A 23898-nucleotide genomic window follows, 5' to 3' on the forward strand; every position below is an offset into this window, starting at 1 on the left:
ACTTCCAGACTTTCTTTGAACTTAAAGTGCAACATGTGACATTTCCGATATTTGACACTAGGGGGGGTTATTTATCAGAAATATAGTATATAGATGTCTTAATTATCATATGTATATTTATACTTTCCCATAAGGAACCAACGTGGCACGGTGTCACATGAACTTTAATGTTCTGTAAAGTTACACTGATGTTCCATCCTGACTTTCACAGGAAACCCGGAGTGACATATGCACGATTAGAAATATGATTATGATCTGCTCAGTTCATTTAGCTGATTCAATTACATTTAGTTAATATATCCTTTATTCTTCAGTTCAAACAATGTTCTAACCTATTTAAACCAAAAAAGCATCCTCATTATTGAAGTTATGAGTTATATGACACTAGGGGGGGTTATTTATCAGAAATATGGTCTATATATGTCTTAATTATGTTCTCAATGTTCCCAAAAGTAGAAACGGGTCCGGGTTCTTATGGGTTAAACAACTGGCTTACTACGCCACAAACTGAAGCTCACTGCTTTATCAGTCAACTTGGCCAGCAATAGATATCTCACTGACTGTAATGAGGGAAAGACAGTGAAGAGTGCTTGCGGAGTACATTGACATGAGAGACAAGACTGTTATTTTGCAATGTTTTTTATTAAGCAGAGTTGCAAGAGCTATAATGATATATATATATATATGTACATTTATGGAATAAAAAGTGAAATGCTTTCAGTCCACATGTTCACAGTGAAACAAGGAATAGAACACCTTGACTGGCAACAAAAAATATTCACTGGAATAAAAAAGTTAAATTTGCTGCACCCACTTCCAGACTTTCTTTATATACATATAAAGTGCAACAAAAACTGAAGCTCTGTGCTTCAACAGTCCTCTTCAAAGAGTGACTGGCTGTATGAATACTGGGATGGTTGCCGTGGGGGGTCAGGGGTCCTCGTGTGCCGTTGTGGTGCAGAGGGGCTTGGTGTGTAGGCAGGCTGTAGCCTTCTATACAGGTACGGTGACTGTTCCTGTAATTGTCCACCAATGCTGTTGTGGGGTTGAGCATGCATGAATTCCCTCATCAGGGAAAAGCCCTCCCGAATATTGTCATTCATCTGAACAAAGCTTTCTGCGTTGCGGGTGGATGTTTTCTGATTTTGCTCCATCAGCCCCACCATCCTCCTTTTTAGTTTCAGGTCTTCCTGCACGGCATGGTCAACTGGAGGTTTTTTTTTCAAGCGGTCACTTCTGTGGCCGTTCAGCTGCACCTTGAATAAACCAGAGCATTTTTTTATTATTACACAATAGGACCACCAGATCACATAAGACCAAAGGCATGTTGTGCAATAGCTTCTACTTTTACAAATACAACAGCTCTCAATACATTCTACTTTTACAAAGCTTAAACGTGTTCAGTTTTTCTGTGGAAGGTACTGTATCGTAGTATGTAGCAAGTCCGTTAAGCTTGAAATCATGAACATACCTGGAGCAGATTCCTGCGATGCTGTACAACTGCAGCAGCTGGCAGACTTCCGCTGGATTCGCTCGACTCTGGCGGTGGCGAATCGTTGGAACGCTCCAAACTCCGTGGTGAGCTTGGTCCGGAAGACGACGCTTCCAGGTCCACCGTCTCGATGCCCGAGCTAAGGGAGCACGTTGCAGGCGAGCCACCCCAGACCTCTTCACACAGCTCAAAAAACATGTGCACAACACGTCCTTGGCCACTCCGACGCTTCGTGTCCACCGCATGCCTGTACTTTATGCGGATTTGTTTAAGCTTGGCGGCAAGCTGGGCCTTTGTAATGGCCCCCACGCTGTGAGGGAAATCCTTCCCTGTGTCGGTCCTCGGATACTGCGCCTGAAATAAGTCGTCTATATCGCTATACTTCAACTTGCAGGACTCCCAGTCAACATTGTCCTGTATTAGTGAAGTTTTGTACTCTAATGTGACCCGAAGTAGAAGTTCGACCTCATCATCAGTCCACGAAAAGACCTCCTTTCTTGCACAAATATCAGCCATCTTCCACCTTGTGTGTTTGTTTGTTTGTTTGTGCCTTACACATCCGGGGGGGATCTTATACTCGCTGCTTTTGGTGGAGGAAGTTACAGCGCCACATACAGGTTCGGCATATGTACTGCAGCTTTTCCAGCGTTTGGATGTAAACGGAGCCGTCTCGTGGAGCTTGACACAATCCGGTGTATATTGCGTGGGGACGGAAGGTTTTTTGCGGTTGCATTTGCGTTACTCCGATGCGTTTTGCCGTTTTCGTCCCCGTGGAGCCGGGGCCTTATGCCGCGTTTCCACTACACGGCCTCGCTCGGCCCCGCTCGGTATGGCTGGGCCTCGTTAGGACTGGCTCACTTTATGGCGCATTTCCATTACAGTTTAGGAACTGGGGCAGTATCTATAGTAACGCAGTGTAGGCGGAGCCGTGACGTGATCTTCAGAGGACCCCAGAAAACCAACACAGCCGTTAGCTGTTAGCACTCAGAGCTCACAGCTCCTCATATATGTTCAGAAAACTAGACAAAAGTTAAACAAGTACAAACCACAGACTGCCTGTGTCATGGTGAATACAGTCGCTGCTTTATTTATGTCTGTATAGGCCGTTGTTGTGAGTGTGGACGGTCGGAGCATATACTGCGTTAGCTTAGCCAATCTCCATTCAGAAAACACGCATTTTAAAAGGTTTTTCCCCTGCCGTCTGTCTGCAGACTTGACAAAGCATTAATTCATGGTTTTTACTAACCGGTATCAGTATGTTGTTACTTCATCATTTTGAAACGTGTATTACAATTAAATCACGGTCAAATATGTCCATCTTGTTGTAGTTGTTGCCCCCTTGCCAGCGATCCTCTCTCTAGTTTAGCATACTCAGCCCGACTCAGCCTCGTTGTCTCTGGCCCTGGACCCACGATTTTATGAGGCCAGAAAAACTGTGAATTAGGACCCGCCGGCCGGTACTAGGCCAAGTGGAAACGCAACCAAAGACGGGCCGCTGACGTCACAGCCCTCTTAAACCGGGCTGCGGGCTGTAGTGGAAACGCGCCATTAGTCTCCAGCTTCTTCCTGTAAGAATCTCTGCCCCTCCTCAAATTTTCTCTCAGCTCATGCTGGATACTCTTCAGCATTGATTTGTCCCCAGACTTAAAAGCTTCCTTTTTCTTATTTAAAAGAGTTTTCAGGTCACTAGTAATCCAGGGTTTATTGTTGGGGAAACAGTTGACAGTTTTAGCCGGTAATATTGTTTGTTCACAGAAGTTGATGTATTCTGTGATGCAGTCAGTCATATTATTGATGTCCTCTCCATGTGGCACACAAAGCACGTCCCAGTCAGTGGTCTCGAAGCAGTCCTGTAGAGCCTCATTAGCCCCTGGAGTCCATTTCCTCACAGTCCTGGTGGATACAGGCTGCCTCTGCACCAGAGGGACATATTTAGGAGCCAAAAAGACGAGGTTGTGGTCAGATCTGCCCAGGGGGGGGAGGGCAGTGGCACAATATGCATTCTTGGTATTTGCATATAGAAGATCCAGAGTATTATTTCCCCTGGTGGGGCATTTCACATACTGAGTGAATGTAGGCAGAGATTTGTCCAGTTTTGCACGGTTAAAATCCCCAGTTATTGTTATGAATGCATTTGGGTGAAGAGTTTGGAGTTTGGCCACAGAGGAGTGAATGACGTCACCAGCCACCTCCGCGTCCGCGTTCGGTGGAATGTAGACAGCAACTACGATGACAGAATAAAGTTCTCTAGGTAGATAAAATGGACGTAATCCCACAGCTAGCAGTTCAATGTCCGGGCTACAGAAACGCTCCTTCACAGTAACATGTCCAGGATTACACCATCGTTCGTTCACATACAGTGCAGTCCCTCCTCCTTTCTTTTTACCGCTCAGAATAACGCCCCTGTCCGCCCGAACACTCGTGAAGCCGGGGAGAGCCGTGTTATTATCCGGGATGAGCGAGTGCAACCAAGTCTCGGTAAAACACATGATGCTACACTCACGGTATTCCCACTGCGTCTTCGTCAGCACGCGGAGCTCGTCCATCTTATTCCCCAAAGACCTCACGTTCCCCATTATGATGGCCGGTACACAGGGTTTGTACCTCATCTTCTTCTTCATCCTCAGCTTGGCCCCAGCTCTGCAGCCCCGCTTGAGCCTCCGAAGCTCCTCCGGGATGTCATGCCTGGCTCCGGGCAGCAGCACGGGTCGGCACAGCGCAATCAGCTGCTCACGCGAGTAAACAATGCCATCACTCCTCAGAGCATGGCTCTCCGACACAAAAAGTGAAAAAAGTAGCAGAAGAATGACCAGAAAACGTTCGAAGTAAAACGTGGCCATAGTTCGCTGCAAGACAAAATAAATATCCAAAGAAAAAAGTACAACTAAGAGGATAAAAGTAAACAAAAAGACAAAGATCAATAAAACACCGGGAGCTGCAAGCAACAGGCAGCCACCAGCACGGCGCCTTAGGGCTGAATGATTTGTCATGGGGAGGAAGACCAAGAAAAGCGATGAAAGCGACGGCGGAGGCGAGGAGGGCTGTGAGTTAGCTTCACAAGCTAGCAACAACTCTGCACATGGCGAGGTCGGCAACCAGGCGCTGTCCCTCTCTGACATACAGAAACTACTCACCGGCATGGAAGAGCGTATAACTGGAAGCTTGACAGCACAAATAACATCCAACCACGCAGCTATAATCAGGCACGATGAGACAATCCAGGCCATTGAAACGTCAATGAACGACTTCCAAGGAAGAATAACTACAGTGGAGTCTACACTGGCTGATATAGTGCAGGAGAACAAACAACTGAAGCTGAAAGTTGACGACCTTGAAAACAGATCCAGGAGGTGCAATATTTGTATAACAGGTATACCTGAGCGAGCTGAGGGTGCCCGTCCAACTACTTTCATTGAATCCTTTCTGGCTGAAATATTCGGCCCCGACGCGTTTCCTCGCCCCTTGACCGTGGATAGAGCACACCGGCTGGCCGTCCAGAGGAGACAAGACGGCGCACCACGTCCCTTCATAGCCTGCCTTCACCACTTCCAGATGAAACAACGAATAATGCAGCTTGCACGGGAGAAGGGTCCCCTGATGTACAGAGGCGCAGAGATCCACATATATGCGGATTACAGTGCAGAAGTAGCCAGGAAGAGAGCCGCATTTACCCCCATCAAGTCCTCGCTGAGAAACGCCGGGCTCGCTTACAGCCTCCTCTTCCCCGCTAAACTCCGGGTTGTTGTGGACGGGACGAGGCACGATTTCAACTCTCCGGCTGAAGTTGCTGCTTTTTTGAAGCGCCGTCAACCTGCTGCAAACTAGATGTGTTGGACTAGCCGCTGAGTGAACTAAGCTGCTGGCTAATTAAGCCGACCGGCAAGTGGACACTGAGTATATTCTTTCATAGTTTACGAGCATTGTGCTCCGAAAATAAGACATAAGAGACAATGTTACGAATTACTCGTCAGGAGGTAACAGTTACATATTGCTATTGCTGCTCAACTGTTAATTGGTTACTAATATTAATTCTACCATCACAACAACCAGTCATAGTACCTGGTATGTTCATTTTTCACACTGGTTGAGCACATATCTTGCTCTGGCTTTTATGTTCTGATAAAAGCTGTCGGCTCTCCCTTAGCGGCAGAGTAAGATTCAAAATACAGCTGACCGGTCGGCTGTTACAGAGTTATGAGAGTTGATATATGTCCTAGTGATCCCTGATACGTTGCATTGCTCGCCTTATCAGGTTACTTTTTGATTTACTAGGCTATTGGGCTGTTCCTACTTTTTGTCCGCCTATTTATTTTGTACTCACTATCTTTCTGTTTCTAAGGACGTGCTGATTGTTCGTGGCCAATAGTTTAAGATGGTTTCTGTTAGGATGGCGTGGAAGGGTAGGACCCAAATGCAGACTATCAAAAAGGTAACAGGTCTCGTAACAAAAAGCGAGCTTTATTTTAAAAGCTGATCAAAACAAGGCATGAAACAAATGGGTTGTACAAAAAACTGACCGTGACCCACATGGAGGGAGACAGGAGAGACAACCGTGACTGACATGGAGGAAGACAGGAAAAACCAACAATGAACCGACAGGGGAACACAGGAAGAGACAAGACTAAATACAGGGAGGGGTAATCACAAGACAAGACACAGCTGGGGTAAGAGAGGCAGAAACACAAGGGCAACAGGTGAACACAATCAGACAATCAGACACACCAGGGGAACTAATGACAGGAAGGCAAACACAGGAAGAAGGAACAGAGAAGACACAAGGAGGAAAACATTTCAAAACAAAAGGTGGAAAATGAAAACATAAATACAAAACCGTAACAGTTTCCCCACATGGTCACTTTGTTACCCGGGAAGCAATGGTTTAGCAAGTTCATATTACTACTTTTCATTGCTAAACCCTTTTTTCTCTCTCTCTTGGTGACAGAGCTTGTAGTGTAGTGCGGAGGTTTACAGGTTTAGAGTCCGAGGTTTTATTATTACTATTATTTTTATTTTTATTTTATTCTTTCTGGGTTTTATCTATGTTTATTTATTTTTCTTTCTTTTTCCTGCTCCCCTCGTTTTCTTATCCTAGGTTTATATGGCAGGTAAATCCACTAGGATGATCAGCAACCCTACCAAGTTTGTATCTTGGAATGTAAAAGGAGTTAATAACCCAAATAAAAGGCAGAGGGTTATGTCCCACTTACAACAACTAAAGGTTGACATAGCTTTCTTACAAGAAACTCATCTGTGTAATATCAATGTTAATGGTCTCAAACGAAACTGGGTCGGTCAAGTGTTTCATTCCAAGTTCAATGCAAAAGAGGAACAGCCATATTGATTAACAAGAACATCTCTTTCCACTCAAAGGATATTATTAGTGACCCTAATGGAAGGTATATTATTGTGGTTGGGCAGCTCTTTGCTAACCCAGTGATTTTGGTAAATGTATATGCCCCCAATTGCGATGACAGTAGTTTTTTTAAGAAACTATTTTTTTAAATACCTAGGCTTGAGAATGGATTTGTTATGGAGGTGATTTTAACCTTGTACTGGACACGACCCTGGATAGGTCGTCAAACTCCCCTCAAAATCTTTCAAAATCAGCTGGAGTTGTGAAGGATTTCATGAGCCATTGTGCCCTCTCCGATGTATGGAGATTTAAGAGCTTACTCTTTTTTCTCCAACACGCACCATGCCTACACCCGTACAGACTATTTTTTGCTTGATAATAGACTATTACCCAGGGCTAAGACTTGCTCATATAATAGCATAGTTATATCTGATCATAGTGTCATGGTACTCAAACTGGATCTTCCAAATCGCCCCCCTCCGAACAGACTTTGGAGACTCAATCCTCTCCTCCTTTCTGATGATCGCTTCGTTGAATTCATTTCGGACCAAATCAATTTTTTTCTAGAAACAAACACCTCCCCTGAGATATCTAACGCCACACTGTGGGAGACCCTTAAAGTTTACCTCAGAGGGTATATTATAGCTTACTCCTCTAGAATTAATAGAGAAAAATATTCAAAGCTACAAGAGATATCACATCAAATCGCGATTATTGACTCGAAATATGTTCTATCGCCAACCCCAGATCTTTATAAGGAGCGTCTGAGGCTGCAAACTGAACACAACCTTCTAACTACTGATGAGGCAACGCGTCTTATTTTGAAATCCAGGCATAATGTCTATGAATTTGGAGACAAAGCGAACAAGCTCCTGGCCCTGCAAGCTCGTCAAACAGCTGCCGCATACAGGAGAGACACTGATAGATCATGAGGACATAGGACATGGTGCTCCTCATATCGCCCTATTTCCCTACTGAATGTAGATTTTAAAGTGCTGTCTAAGGCCAAACGTCTGGAAAATGTGATTCCAGATATTATATCTCCTGATCAGACAGGATTTATCCAGAACCGACATTCGTATTCAAATTTGAGAAAACTATTTAATATTGTCCACTCGGCCCGGTCACCAGACCCAGAGGTAGTAATATCACTTGATGCGGAAAAGGCCTTTGACCGGGTCGAATGGAGATACCTATTCATTGCCTTCCAAAAATGTGGCTTTAAAAAAGAATTCATTGCGTGGATTAGACTTCTCTACTCCTCTCCCCTGGCTGCTATAATCTCTAATAACACTCGGTCTAATTACTTCCCCCTTGGAAGAGGTACAAGACAGGGATGCCCGCTTTCCCCACTTCTTTTTGCACTAGCAATTGAGCCTTTGGCAACAAAACTCCGTTTATGTAAGGATTTCAAAGGCATTGATCGGGCAGGACAAAAGTTGAAGGTGTCCCTTTACGCGGATGACCTGCTTTTATATGTATCCGAGCCTGCCTCATCGCTTCCCTATATCCTGGATATCCTCGATCAATTTGGGAAAGTCTCAGGTTATAAATTAAATTTACAAAAGAGCGAACTTTTCCCTTTAAACTCTGCAGCCGATGTACTCCCCCCTTTTCCCCTAAAAGGGCTCAAGATGGCTTCAAATATTTAGGAATTGAGGTCACTCGCTCTCTCCTTACTATTTTCACTAAAAACTTTACCACTCTTCTCAATAGAGTGGCGAAGTCCCTCCCCTTCCGGTGGACCTCCATGGGACCTTATTTCGGAAAAATTATGTATTGAAGTCAATGGAGAGAGAAAGATTATCTTTCGATCCCGTTTGAATTGTGCCACGAATTACACATATAATGTTTGTGAATTTAAAAGATAATTTTGCAAGTCAAAAAAAATAAAATGTGTCGTAAAACTGTGAAGTAACACATTTGTTTGTGTGAAACGCTCAATGAACTACATCTCTGGTCAACAACACACGTCACCAAGATGGCCGTCACTACTGTCTTGTCAACAAAACGATTGACTACCCTCACTATCACCACAATGAAACACGTCCTGAAGAATGTCATGCAAAGCTGCCTGCCTGCCTTCCTTTGATTCTCTCTGAACTGCCTGGTCGTTTTAATGTTTAATGTCAACCATTTGTGCAGAAAGCATGAAGTGCAAAAGATCGCCGATGCTAGCGTTAGCATTTCTCCCCCGGTCTTAAAGTGTGTATTATAGAATGATCACACTGGTGACAGTACTCTTCAAAGGGTTCACGAAATATGACTACTACTCTTACTGTTTAACATTTTGGGTTACTTAATGTTACTTCATGTTAAGGCTAATAAAAATGACATGGCTGTAATGCTAACTAACGTGCTAGCTACTAGCTAGGTAGCTAACTTGATCCAGACACTCCTGGTCCTTTCATCAGATGGGAAGCGAAAGAGCGAGCAAGACCCATTGCTGGTATGATAACAACCTGGTACTAAGCACACAGGCATCTTGTTAATGTTATCTTATCTTAGCCAGCGCCATATAGATAGATTATATCTATATGGCGCTGATTTTAGCTATCTCTTAGGCCCAATCCCAAACCACTCCCTCGACCCTACCCCTCCGTGGCGGAGTGAACTCCGTCTGTAGCCACACTCGCAGCTCAACGAGGCTCCCTCCTGTCAGATGGAGGGAGTAAATACAGCGGCAAGCTTTGGGACAAACTCCCCTCTCCGGCAGAAACAGGAAATGCCGTAACTGTATGTAACAACGGTTTCAAATCAGCATCTCTTAGACAAAAAAATGTAAATTAATAACTCAAATAAAACTCCAAACATCTTTCATTGTGTTACTTTTTTGTAAAGCTCTTTTAGTTTTAAACCTGATGTTTATAAGCTTCTTAGTTTTTGCAACAGTCTGTAAATATACACAACTTTATAATAAAATGCACACATTTACCTTTTTCTAGACTAACCACAGGTATGATCCTAAGTTAAAAAAATATGAGGTTATCATGAGGTTGTTAACATCGCAATTTATCAGTGGATGTTTGCTGGAACTACTTGTAAACAGCGTGTTTCCTGACGGACACACACAGCGTGACTCCGGTCAGGTAGAGACCGGTCTCAAGTCAGCCAATAGAGTGGCGAAGTCCCTCCCACTTACTTCCGGGGTATGGGACCTTATTCCGGAAAAGTTATGCATTGAAGTCAATGGGGAGAGAAAACTTATCTTTCGATCCCGTTTGAATTGTGCCACAAATTACACATATGATGTTTGTCAATCTTAAAAAATCATTTCCATGTCAAAAAAGTCACAGTTTGTCGTAAAACTGTTGAAATATAAGACTATGAAAAATACGTAACTAGAAAGACTACAAATCCCAGAGTCGCGTAAGTGATGTCACAATTGTTTTCCTCCACCATTCAGATACCTAAGATCAGCGCAATATAGATATAATCTATCTATATGGCGCTGGCTAAGATAAGATAACTTTAACAAGATGCCTGTGTGCTTAGTGCCAGGTTGTTCATACCAGCAATGGGTCTTGCTCGTTCTTTTGCTTCCCGTCTGATGAAACGACCAGGAGTGGCTTGATCAAGTTAGCTACCTAGCTAGTAGCTAGCACGTTAGTTAGCATTACAGCCTTGTCATTTTTATTAGCCTTAACATGAAGTAACATTAAGTAACCCAAAATGTTAAACAGTAAGAGTAGTAGTCATATTTCGTGAACCCTTTGAATAGTACTGTCACCGGTGTGATCATTCTATAATACACCATTTAATTCCGGGGGAGAAATGCTAACGCTAACGTTAGCATCGGCGATCTTTTCTACTTCCTGCTATCTGCACAAATGGTTGACATTAAACATTAAAACGACCAGGCAGTTCAGAGAGAATCAAAGGAAGGCAGGCAGGCAGCTTTGCATGACTTTCTTCAGGACGTGTTTCATTGTGGTGATAGTGAGGGTAGTCAATCGTTTTGTTGACAAGACAGTAGTGACGGCCATCTTGGTGACGTGTGTGGTTGACCAGAGATGTAGTTCATTTAGCGTTTCACACAAACAAATGTGTTACTTCACAGTTTTACGACACATTTTATTTTTTTTGACTTGCAAAATTATCTTTTAAATTCACAAACATTATATGTGTAATTCGTGGCACAATTCAAACGGGATCGAAAGATAATCTTTCTCTCTCCATTGACTTCAATACATAATTTTTCCGAAATAAGGTCCCATGGGGGTCCACCGGAAGGGGAGGGACTTCGCCACTCTATTGAGAAGAGTGGTAAAGTTTTTAGTGAAAGTAGTAAGGAGAGAGCGAGTGACCTCAATTCCTAAATATTTGAAGCCATCTTGAGCCCTTTTAGGGGAAAAGGGGGGAGTACATCGGCTGCAGAGTTTAAAGGGAAAAGTTCGCTCTTTTGTAAATTTAATTTATAACCTGAGACTTTCCCAAATTGATCGAGGATATCCAGGATATAGGGAAGCGATGAGGCAGGCTCGGATACATATAAAAGCAGGTCATCCGCGTAAAGGGACACCTTCAACTTTTGTCCTGCCCGATCAATGCCTTTGAAATCCTTACATAAACGGAGTTTTGTTGCCAAAGGCTCAATTGCTAGCGCAAAAAGAAGTGGGGGAAAGCGGGCATCCCTGTCTTGTACCTCTTCCAAGGGGGAAGTAATTAGACCGAGTGTTATTAGAGATTATAGCAGCCAGGGGAGAGGAGTAGAGAAGTCTAATCCACGCAATGAATTCTTTTTTAAAGCCACATTTTTGGCCCCATGGGACCTTATTTCGGAAAAGTTATGCATTGAAGTCAATGGAGAGAGAAAGATTATCTTTCGATCCCGTTTGAATTGTGCCACGAATTACACATATGATGTTTGTCAATTTAAAAGATAATTTTGCAAGTCAAAAAAAAAAAAATGTGTCGTAAAACTGTGAAGTAACACATTTGTTTGTGTGAAACGCTCAAAGAACTACATCTGATCTCTGGTCAACAACACACGTCACCAAGATGGCCGTCACTACTGTCTTGTCAACAAAACGATTGACTACCCTCACTATCACCACAATGAAACACGTCCTGAAGAATGTCATGCAAAGCTGCCTGCCTGCCTTCCTTTGATTCTCTCTGAACTGCCTGGTCGTTTTAATGTTTAATGTCAACCATTTGTGCAGATAGCATGAAGTAGAGAAGATCGCTAGCGTTAGCGTTAGCATTTCTCCCCCGGTCTTAAATTGTGTATTATAGAATGATCACACCGGTGACAGTACTCTTCAAAGGGTTCACGAAATATGACTACTACTCTTACTGTTTAACATTTTGGGTTACTTAATGTTACTTCATGTTAAGGCTAATAAAAATGACAAGGCTGTAATGCTAACTAACGTGCTAGCTACTAGCTAGGTAGCTAACTTGATCCACACACTCCTCTTTCATCAGACGGGAAGCGAAAGAACGAGCAAGACCCATTGCTGGTATAATAACAACCTGGTACTAAGCACACAGGCACAAAGTTATCTTATCTTAGCCAGCGCCATATAGATAGATTATATCTATATGGCGCTGATCATATATATACGGTATTATACGTGTATCGTAGTGTCTCAATTGTGACATCACTTACGCGACTCTGGGATTTGTAGTCTTTCTAGTTTCGTATTTTTCAAAGTCTTATATTTCAACAGTTTTAAGACAAACTGTGACTTTTTTGACATGGAAATGATTTTTTAAGATTGACAAACATCATATGTGTAATTCATGGCACAATTCAAACGGGATCGAAAGATAAGTTTTCTCTCCCCATTGACTTCAATGCATAATTTTTCCGAAATAAGGTCCCATACCCCGGAAGTAAGTGGGAGGGACTTCGCCACTCTATATGGTCCCGCTGCAGACTCGCTGTTTTGAGGGCTTGATAGCCCACTCCCCCTCCACACCTCTCCACACTCGTTGGTTTGGAACAGCACGTGGCGGACCCTCCGCGCGAACGCGCAAACGGAGGGGTAGTGTGTAGGGGTAGGGTGTAGGGGGCGGTTTGGGATTGGAGGAAAACAATTGTGACATCACTTACGCGACTCTGGGATTTGTAGTCTTTCTAGTTACGTATTTTTCATAGTCTTATATTTCAACAGTTTTACGACAAACTGTGACTTTTTTGACATGGAAATTATTTTTTAATATTGAAAAACATCATATGTGTAATTCATGGCACAATTCAAACGGGATCGAAAGATAAGTTTTCTCTCTCCATTGACTTCAATACATTATTTTTCCGGAATAAGGTCCCATGGACCGGAAGTAGATGGGCGTGACTTCGCCACTCTATAAGAACGGGCATCACACTCACTAGCCACTTCCGGTGTCTGCAGAAGCCTTATATCAGGTTATAAATTAAATTTACAAAAGAGCGAACTTTTCCCTTTAAACTCTGCAGCCGATGTACTCCCCCCTTTTCCCCTAAAAGGGCTCAAGATGGCTTCAAATATTTAGGAATTGAGGTCACTCGCTCTCTCCTTACTATTTTCACTAAAAACTTTACCACTCTTCTCAATAGAGTGGCGAAGTCCCTCCCCCTCCGGTGGACCTCCATGGGACCTTATTTCGGAAAAATTATGTATTGAAGTCAATGGAGAGAGAAAGATTATCTTTCGATCCCGTTTGAATTGTGCCACGAATTACACATATGATGTTTGTGAATTTAAAAGATAATTTTGCAAGTCAAAAAAAATAAAATGTGTCGTAAAACTGTGAAGTAACACATTTGTTTGTGTGAAACGCTCAATGAACTACATCTCTGGTCAACAACACACGTCACCAAGATGGCCGTCACTACTGTCTTGTCAACAAAACGATTGACTACCCTCACTATCACCACAATGAAACACGTCCTGAAGAATGTCATGCAAAGCTGCCTGCCTGCCTTCCTTTGATTCTCTCTGAACTGCCTGGTCTTTTTAATGTTTAATGTCAACCATTTGTGCAGAAAGCATGAAGTGCAAAAGATCGCCGATGCTAGCGTTAGCATTTCTCCCCCGGTCTTAAAGTGTGTATTATAGAATGATCACACTGGTGACAGTACTCTTCAAAGGGTTCACGAAATATGACTACTACTCTTACTGTTTAACATTTTGGGTTACTTAATGTTACTTCATGTTAAGGCTAATAAAAATGACATGGCTGTAATGCTAACTAACGTGCTAGCTACTAGCTAGGTAGCTAACTTGATCCAGACACTCCTGGTCCTTTCATCAGATGGGAAGCGAAAGAGCGAGCAAGACCCATTGCTGGTATGATAACAACCTGGTACTAAGCACACAGGCATCTTGTTAATGTTATCTTATCTTAGCCAGCGCCATATAGATAGATTATATCTATATGGCGCTGATTTTAGCTATCTCTTAGGCCCAATCCCAAACCACTCCCTCGACCCTACCCCTCCGTGGCGGAGTGAACTCCGTCTGTAGCCACACTCGCAGCTCAACGAGGCTCCCTCCTGTCAGATGGAGGGAGTAAATACAGCGGCAAGCTTTGGGACAAACTCCCCTCTCCGGCAGAAACAGGAAATGCCGTAACTGTATGTAACAACGGTTTCAAATCAGCATCTCTTAGACAAAAAAATGTAAATTAATAACTCAAATAAAACTCCAAACATCTTTCATTGTGTTACTTTTTTGTAAAGCTCTTTTAGTTTTAAACCTGATGTTTATAAGCTTCTTAGTTTTTGCAACAGTCTGTAAATATACACAACTTTATAATAAAATGCACACATTTACCTTTTTCTAGACTAACCACAGGTATGATCCTAAGTTAAAAAAATATGAGGTTATCATGAGGTTGTTAACATCGCAATTTATCAGTGGATGTTTGCTGGAACTACTTGTAAACAGCGTGTTTCCTGACGGACACACACAGCGTGACTCCGGTCAGGTAGAGACCGGTCTCAAGTCAGCCAATAGAGTGGCGAAGTCCCTCCCACTTACTTCCGGGGTATGGGACCTTATTCCGGAAAAGTTATGCATTGAAGTCAATGGGGAGAGAAAACTTATCTTTCGATCCCGTTTGAATTGTGCCATGAATTACACATATGATGTTTGTCAATCTTAAAAAATCATTTCCATGTCAAAAAAGTCACAGTTTGTCGTAAAACTGTTGAAATATAAGACTATGAAAAATACGTAACTAGAAAGACTACAAATCCCAGAGTCGCGTAAGTGATGTCACAATTGTTTTCCTCCACCATTCAGATACCTAAGATCAGCGCAATATAGATATAATCTATCTATATGGCGCTGGCTAAGATAAGATAACTTTAACAAGATGCCTGTGTGCTTAGTGCCAGGTTGTTCATACCAGCAATGGGTCTTGCTCGTTCTTTTGCTTCCCGTCTGATGAAACGACCAGGAGTGGCTTGATCAAGTTAGCTACCTAGCTAGTAGCTAGCACGTTAGTTAGCATTACAGCCTTGTCATTTTTATTAGCCTTAACATGAAGTAACATTAAGTAACCCAAAATGTTAAACAGTAAGAGTAGTAGTCATATTTCGTGAACCCTTTGAATAGTACTGTCACCGGTGTGATCATTCTATAATACACCATTTAATTCCGGGGGAGAAATGCTAACGCTAACGTTAGCATCGGCGATCTTTTCTACTTCCTGCTATCTGCACAAATGGTTGACATTAAACATTAAAACGACCAGGCAGTTCAGAGAGAATCAAAGGAAGGCAGGCAGGCAGCTTTGCATGACTTTCTTCAGGACGTGTTTCATTGTGGTGATAGTGAGGGTAGTCAATCGTTTTGTTGACAAGACAGTAGTGACGGCCATCTTGGTGACGTGTGTGGTTGACCAGAGATGTAGTTCATTTAGCGTTTCACACAAACAAATGTGTTACTTCACAGTTTTACGACACATTTTATTTTTTTTGACTTGCAAAATTATCTTTTAAATTCACAAACATTATATGTGTAATTCGTGGCACAATTCAAACGGGATCGAAAGATAATCTTTCTCTCTCCATTGACTTCAATACATAATTTTTCCGAAATAAGGTCCCATGGAGGTCCACCGGAAGGGGAGGGACTTCGCCACTCTATTGAGAAGAGTGGTAAAGTTTTTAGTGAAAGTAGTAAGGAGAGAGCGAGTGACCTCAATTCCTAAATATTTGAAGCCATCTTGAGCCCTTTTAGGGGAAAAGGGGGGAGTACATCGGCTGCAGAGTTTAAAGGGAAAAGTTCGCTCTTTTGTAAATTTAATTTATAACCTGAGACTTTCCCAAATTGATCGAGGATATCCAGGATATAGGGAAGCGATGAGGCAGGCTCGGATACATATAAAAGCAGGTCATCCGCGTAAAGGGACACCTTCAACTTTTGTCCTGCCCGATCAATGCCTTTGAAATCCTTACATAAACGGAGTTTTGTTGCCAAAGGCTCAATTGCTAGCGCAAAAAGAAGTGGGGAAAGCGGGCATCCCTGTCTTGTACCTCTTCCAAGGGGGAAGTAATTAGACCGAGTGTTATTAGAGATTATAGCAGCCAGGGGAGAGGAGTAGAGAAGTCTAATCCACGCAATGAATTCTTTTTTAAAGCCACATTTTTGGCCCCATGGGACCTTATTTCGGAAAAGTTATGCATTGAAGTCAATGGAGAGAGAAAGATTATCTTTCGATCCCGTTTGAATTGTGCCACGAATTACACATATGATGTTTGTCAATTTAAAAGATAATTTTGCAAGTCAAAAAAAAAAAAATGTGTCGTAAAACTGTGAAGTAACACATTTGTTTGTGTGAAACGCTCAAAGAACTACATCTCTGGCCAACAACACACGTCACCAAGATGGCCGTCACTACTGTCTTGTCAACAAAACGATTGACTACCCTCACTATCACCACAATGAAACACGTCCTGAAGAATGTCATGCAAAGCTGCCTGCCTGCCTTCCTTTGATTCTCTCTGAACTGCCTGGTCGTTTTAATGTTTAATGTCAACCATTTGTGCAGATAGCATGAAGTAGAGAAGATCGCTAGCGTTAGCGTTAGCATTTCTCCCCCGGTCTTAAATGGTGTATTATAGAATGATCACACCGGTGACAGTACTCTTCAAAGGGTTCACGAAATATGACTACTACTCTTACTGTTTAACATTTTGGGTTACTTAATGTTACTTCATGTTAAGGCTAATAAAAATGACAAGGCTGTAATGCTAACTAACGTGCTAGCTACTAGCTAGGTAGCTAACTTGATCCACACACTCCTCTTTCATCAGACGGGAAGCGAAAGAACGAGCAAGACCCATTGCTGGTATAATAACAACCTGGTACTAAGCACACAGGCACAAAGTTATCTTATCTTAGCCAGCGCCATATAGATAGATTATATCTATATGGCGCTGATCGTATATATACGGTATTATACGTGTATCGTAGTGTCTCAATTGTGACATCACTTACGCGACTCTGGGATTTGTAGTCTTTCTAGTTTCGTATTTTTCAAAGTCTTATATTTCAACAGTTTTAAGACAAACTGTGACTTTTTTGACATGGAAATGATTTTTTAAGATTGACAAACATCATATGTGTAATTCATGGCACAATTCAAACGGGATCGAAAGATAAGTTTTCTCTCCCCATTGACTTCAATGCATAATTTTTCCGAAATAAGGTCCCATACCCCGGAAGTAAGTGGGAGGGACTTCGCCACTCTATATGGTCCCGCTGCAGACTCGCTGTTTTGAGGGCTTGATAGCCCACTCCCCCTCCACACCTCTCCACACTCGTTGGTTTGGAACAGCACGTGGCGGACCCTCCGCGCGAACGCGCAAACGGAGGGGTAGTGTGTAGGGGTAGGGTGTAGGGGGCGGTTTGGGATTGGAGGAAAACAATTGTGACATCACTTACGCGACTCTGGGATTTGTAGTCTTTCTAGTTACGTATTTTTCATAGTCTTATATTTCAACAGTTTTACGACAAACTGTGACTTTTTTGACATGGAAATTATTTTTTAATATTGAAAAACATCATATGTGTAATTCATGGCACAATTCAAACGGGATCGAAAGATAAGTTTTCTCTCTCCATTGACTTCAATACATTATTTTTCCGGAATAAGGTCCCATGGACCGGAAGTAGATGGGCGTGACTTCGCCACTCTATAAGAACGGGCATCACACTCACTAGCCACTTCCGGTGTCTGCAGAAGCCTCTCATCGTGAGTAAAGAATAATACATGTTCTGTTTGTATATTATTCAGATCTCCTAGTTGTATACTTGGTTTGGGCTTTTACACTCAGCCCCACAGAAACCGGAAGCAAACACTTCAACGGCAGCTAGAGAGCAAGCTCTAGAGCCGGTGATAATAATAATGAGCTAACGCTAGCTTTAGCATCGAGCTAAACAACAAACAATAGCAAACCTGATTCATATTGTATTTATTATTATAACCCTTTATTTATTATCAGTAACGGATGACATGTAACGGGTTAAGAAGTAACTGTGCTCCCTCACAGTTATAAACAAATCAGATGAGTGTTACTTTCTAAATGTTCCGTGTTACCGTCAGGATTACAGTTAGCTTCTATAGAACATGCTTTTTGAGACCTCCATTTTAATCATGACCCTAATTATCTAATCAAGATGTTTTCTATCAGAATCACATTTTTTTCAAATGTCCCTTTTTTTTTTAAATCCTACTTTTTATAAAAACTGGGAATCTTTTTTTTTTTCGAATTTATTTTTATGCGCGCAACTGAAAGTTTGAGAGGATGTTCAGCATGGTGAGGAAGATAGTCACAGCAAACAGAACAATAATGGACAACTCGACCCTCTGCTCACTCCTTTCCTGTAAAATACAGGTCCAGATCACACATATGCTCCATCAAGGATGGTGCTACAGGCAGCAAGGCATTGCACTTACAACTACAATAAGCATGTGTAGATGTTCTTTTCATCTTTAAAAGCCGCTGCGAGGCTCCAGCGCTAACAGTTCTAACAGCTCCGGCGATCCACTAGCAAATGCTCCCGATTTCTGAGGTCTCAAGGTTGGCAAGTATGCCCATGGCGATCAGAAAGTTGCTATCAGAAACAATGCCCGACTGTTTTGGACGTAATATGGTCGGTGTTTCCATTAGCATCGCTAACACTCAGAGCTAACCTGTACTGGAGAGCATGTGTGTGAAGAAGCAGGAAATACAAAGGAACTCACCTTGTGGTATAACCGGCAAGAGAGAAAGCCTTTGAGCTCCATACTGTTTCAGAGAGAATCCTTGATAATCCATGATATGGCGTTTCATCACGGCAGCATTTAGTTTAGACAGTAGCTGCCGGGTCCCGCATGAGCTCAGACCCCTGCTTTTTATTTTTTATCATTTTATTTTCAGCCCTTTTGAAAGAGGAAGTGAAACAGAGGGATATGAGGCATGGCTAGAATGGGTGATCTGTTTGGTATTTTGAGCAAAACACTTCATAGACATGTTTTTTATATATTTGTATATCTGAGACCTATGCTATTGCCTTAAAATAGCCTTTAATAGAAATTATCAGAAAAATATAAAACACAAAATCAGATTTCTGAGATTAAAGTGCGAATAAAAATAATAATAGAGAAAAATAGTTTTCTTTAAATAAAAAACGAAATATTGTTACAGTAAAAAAACGGAATTCGGAATAAAGTCAGATTATTTTTTTTTCTCGAAAAAATTGAAGAATAATACAATTCTCAGATCAAATAAAAAACATTTCCAGATACAAAGTCAGAATTCTATAGTTGTCATTAAACCTGTATCTGAAGGTCAAGTATTTAGTCGTTTCAAATGACCAATCAGTCTTCTCTTACACGGACAGATGTCATTAACTACCTTTATTTATTTAATAATGCTCCTCTGTGTCTGCCCAGAGCTTCTCTTGATTTACATCCCAAAGCTCAGGTGTGGCATAGACTCTGAATAAGTTTGCTTGTTACCTGACTGGAGTTATTTTAATTTCCTCCGCTCAGGGCCTGTCGGACCACCATGGCGGACATCAAGAACGTGCTGTACGCCTGGTGCGGGAAGAAGAAGCTGACGCCCAGCTACGACATCCGAGCTGCAGGGAACAAAAACCGCCAGAAGTTCCTGTGTGAGGTGAGGCTTCCTTTCTAACACCCTGAGTTTATATATTCATATACACAAGCAGTACGTCATTCTACAGTATCAACACAAAGTCAAAGACGTCAACTTTATTGTCCACCTTTCAGTTTGTGTGCACAGAGAGATCCAAATACTGTTTCCCACAATCCAGAATAAACGGCAACCCTCAAACATTCCTCTGTATATTTGATACATTTCTGCACAGCTCATCCACTTTTCAATTCAGATATTTTTAACTCATTTAGATGTAGAGATTATTTAAAGGTCCCATGTCATGCTTTTCTGGTTCTTACCCGTCCCCTTGTGTTCTGAAGCTTCTGCATGTAAACGGTCTGCAGAGTCACAAACTCTCAAAGTGCACCCTGTAGAGAGTAAAGCTCTAACACAGAGAAGACCTGTCTATGCTGCCCCAGAACGCCTCGTTGGACATTTCTCTTTTTCCATTGTTTACTTCTTGGGTATAGTGACGTGACGTAACGTAACGTCCGCGGTGCCGTTACGTTTGGACCAATCCGCGGACTTCCTCACACTCAACGGGGCGTTGCGAGGCTCGCTGCTGGGAGGAGTGGGACACTGTGAGCCGGCTCACTGGTGTGGGGTCGGCGAGACACCGCAGAGCTCAGCCTGGGCACACGCACAAACTCCCAGCCAGGCTGCGGGTGTGTGTGTGTGTTCGGGCTGGGTTTTGCTGTGTCTCGCAGACGGCCACTGGGCTCACAGGGAGGGGGGGGGGGGGGCAGGAGCTCCAACAAGCCGTGTAGGACAGAGAGTGAATACACAGACTATACAGAGATGCTGTATGAGAAACCAATGAGAGTTTGGAACATTGAACAATGTCAATCTATTCTAGTAGACCTCAACAATGGAACTATGATCAGTAGAAATGGCCATGACATGGGACCTTTGGGATTTGACTCTTTAAAAATGTTTCTAATAATCTTTTTTAATACGAGTTATTTCTCAGAATTCAGATTTTTCTTAAATTATTTATCTGAATTATTTTTTTATTCTTTCTCCAAAATCTGACTTTACTCTCAGAAATCAATTTTTTATTTTTTGTTGAACTCAATATTTATTTGTTACTTTTGGTCACATGTGGTCCTAACCCTCTTCCTACATGGATATTACTCTGTGTTCAAACTTCAGCTCCTTCAAAATTGAGAAACAAATGTACAACAATCACATTTCCTGCCAGACGTGGGAGAAACAAACAGCCCTCTCACGAGGCGTCCGATTTCATAGATATCTCAGAGTTTCCTGATGTCTTGCTTCCTGCCCTCAGGTCCGAGTGGATAGCTTCAGCTACATCGGGATGGGAAACTCCAGCAACAAGAAGGACGCTCAGACCAACGCCGCCCGAGACTTCGTCAACTTCCTGGTCCGCAGCGGAGAGATGAGCGCCGCCGAGGTCCCGGCGCCAGGGGTCAGTGCAACAATCACGAGGGTCTGGAAGTACTCGCGTTAAACTGTCTTTAAAGGGGCCCTTTCCCTCTCTCTGAACTCAGTCAACTTTACTGCCAATCTTTCAGTTTGTGTGGACAGAGAGATCCAAATACCGTTTCCCACAATCCCAATAAACACAAATGTATATAAATATATATATATATAAATATATATATTTATATATACACAATCAAAGACACATTTATACATGTGCACACATTAAGACAAAAGCACAACAATCAATCAATACAAAATAACAGTCACTTGAATATCTTGAGAATGTGCATTAGTGCCAGACTGTAGTGGGTTCTCTAGGTGTTAGTGGATGTAAATGGTCTGCAAAGCATAAAATGTGTTATTCCAGAGGGAGTTTCTTCTTATTCAGAACCTTCAGACCTTTACTTCCTTTTTTTGCTATTTGCATTTTAAGAAATTATTCCATACATAACAAAATAAACATATCTACAGGTTAAAGGGGACCTATCATGCAAAATGCACTTGTGTACGTCTTTTCTACATGAATATGTGTCCCCGGTGTTCCAGGGAACTCACCAAGTGTCAGAAAACACAACCCTCTCTATTTTCCTCCATACCCAAATCTCTAAAAAAGGGGCTGCAACGGATCTGATACAAACTGATCCAGATTTGAACACTGTCCTGACGTCAGGACGGTGGCGCTACGGCTATTGGGCCAACTCTCCACCTATCAGGGGAATGTGGGGTTGGGCCACGGCCGGCCATTGCCGCTCGAAAGCGCTGGAGACGCTGTAGTACATATGCCAGGCCTGTAAGTGGCGCTGTAGTCTGCCACAAAAGCAGCGAAGAAGACTTCCCGCCAGTAGTTACCATGGTTACCCTTCTGTTTATTCTCCGCTGTGGCTTTCTTTCTCCCTCCCCGAGGCAAGCCTTTGCTCCCGCTGCTTTAATTCAATGCAATCCCTCCCCGTCGAGGCAAGCACTGTAATTCTCTCCGGTTAGTCCACCAGCAGATGACAAACACCCACCTCTCCGCCTCTTCCAAGGAACGAGGGGACCGTGCGGCAGAGTTTCAGTTTCAGTTTCTTTCGCCGGTCAAGATGTCCGTTAAAGTTTAAATCTTCCGGACAAAATGAGAAAAGTGCCGGTCAAAGGTCTTCTTTGTTATTTATTGAGCTTTAAAACAAATGAATAACGACTCTATATAATAAAACACGGAGGACGGAGATCTCTTTTTCTCCCCCTCTTCTGACAGCCCAGCAGCTGATCAGAGCACGTCTCCCCTCTCCTGCAGGGGGGCGTGGTCAGCAGAATCAGACCCGTAGACAGCAAACAGCACATAGAGCGAAATGAGGCATGGCTAAAATGCATGATCTGTTTGGTATTTTGAAAACAACCCTATATTTATATACTTTATATAGGTATGGCCCTACAATATATTGTTCAAATATAGCATGATAGGTGTCCTTTAATGTCTCTGTTAAACACATACAGGAGTGAAAATACACTATAACGGAGTAAAAGGCAATCAGAGGACAAGACGATATGTTTTAAATGATTATATGATCATTTGACACGACAAGTGGTTGAAGCATTATTTGAAGGAGGTGTCGTTTCTCCAGATGAGCGCTGCAGCTGGAGATCAGCCTGATGGAGGAGCAGGAGAAGGAGCAGGAGCAGGAGAAGGAGGAGGCTTTGGGAACCTCCCCTCCAGCGGGCCGCTGCCTCCTCACCTCGTGGTGAAAGCTGAACTGAAAGGTATTTATTTGATGCTTCAGTGATAAAACTGACACCTTGTTTTTAAGTCCCGTTGGACCCGGGAGGAAGTATAAAACATCATTTTGTGTTGTCGTTGCTAGAGCAGAGCGGGCCGGTGCCGGGTGTCACGGGACTCGGGTACTCCGGAGGAGGAAACTCCGGGTGGGGAGGAGGAGATGGAGGAAGAGGAGGAGGTGGAGGAGGAGAATGGGAGCGAGGAGCGAATCTGAAGGAATATTACTCCAAGAGAGACGAGCAGGAGGCGCAGGCGGTACGTCACTTCCTGTTTACTCCTTCATGTCAGAGGAAAAGCAGCTTAACACTAGAACCGCCACCTGGGTCAAATTGACCCGCTATTAGAATGCATTGATTTTCAAGGTAAAATGTTCTTTTATTGAACAGTGAGTTTTGATCGCACAGGGATGAAACGTATACCAATAGAATCTGTGGACTCTCAGGGCTCGACATTATAAATGGCCCGCTGGCCCGGAAGCATTATTTAGACACCGCGGCCAGCATAACGTACTTTCAAACTCGCCCCACAGCTGTTTTGCTGCGGAGCACAGCGCGAGCAGTCTCTCTCTCTCTCTCTCTCACCTCTCTCTCTCTCCTCCCTCTCTCTCTCTCTCTCTCCTCTCTCTCTCTCTCTCTTCTCTCTCTCCTCTCATCTCTCTCCTCTCCTCTCTCTCTCTCTCTCTCTCTCCTCTCTACTCTCCTCTACTCTGTCTCGATCGCTCTCTCTCTCTCATCTCTCTCTCCTCTCTCTCG

At 42.9% G+C, this 23898-nt stretch overlaps 1 protein-coding gene across 1 annotated transcript; it reads left to right on the forward strand.

The window, feature by feature from the left end:
* Positions 1 to 17957: 17957 nt before the first annotated feature.
* Positions 17958 to 23401, forward strand: LOC117498827 (ATP-dependent RNA helicase A protein-like; the record flags this gene model as incomplete). The annotated part of the gene is given in 5 exon segments (XM_034150971.1): positions 17958 to 18038; positions 19821 to 19947; positions 21236 to 21376; positions 22995 to 23130; positions 23232 to 23401. Coding segments are annotated over 4 exon segments (558 nt in total), but the record flags the coding sequence as incomplete, so codon positions are not given.
* Between the last annotated feature and the right edge of the window lie 497 nt (positions 23402 to 23898).

This window comes from Trematomus bernacchii, unplaced genomic scaffold (genome assembly GCF_902827165.1).
Source record: "Trematomus bernacchii unplaced genomic scaffold, fTreBer1.1, whole genome shotgun sequence".
Classification (NCBI taxonomy): Eukaryota; Metazoa; Chordata; class Actinopteri; order Perciformes; family Nototheniidae; genus Trematomus; species Trematomus bernacchii.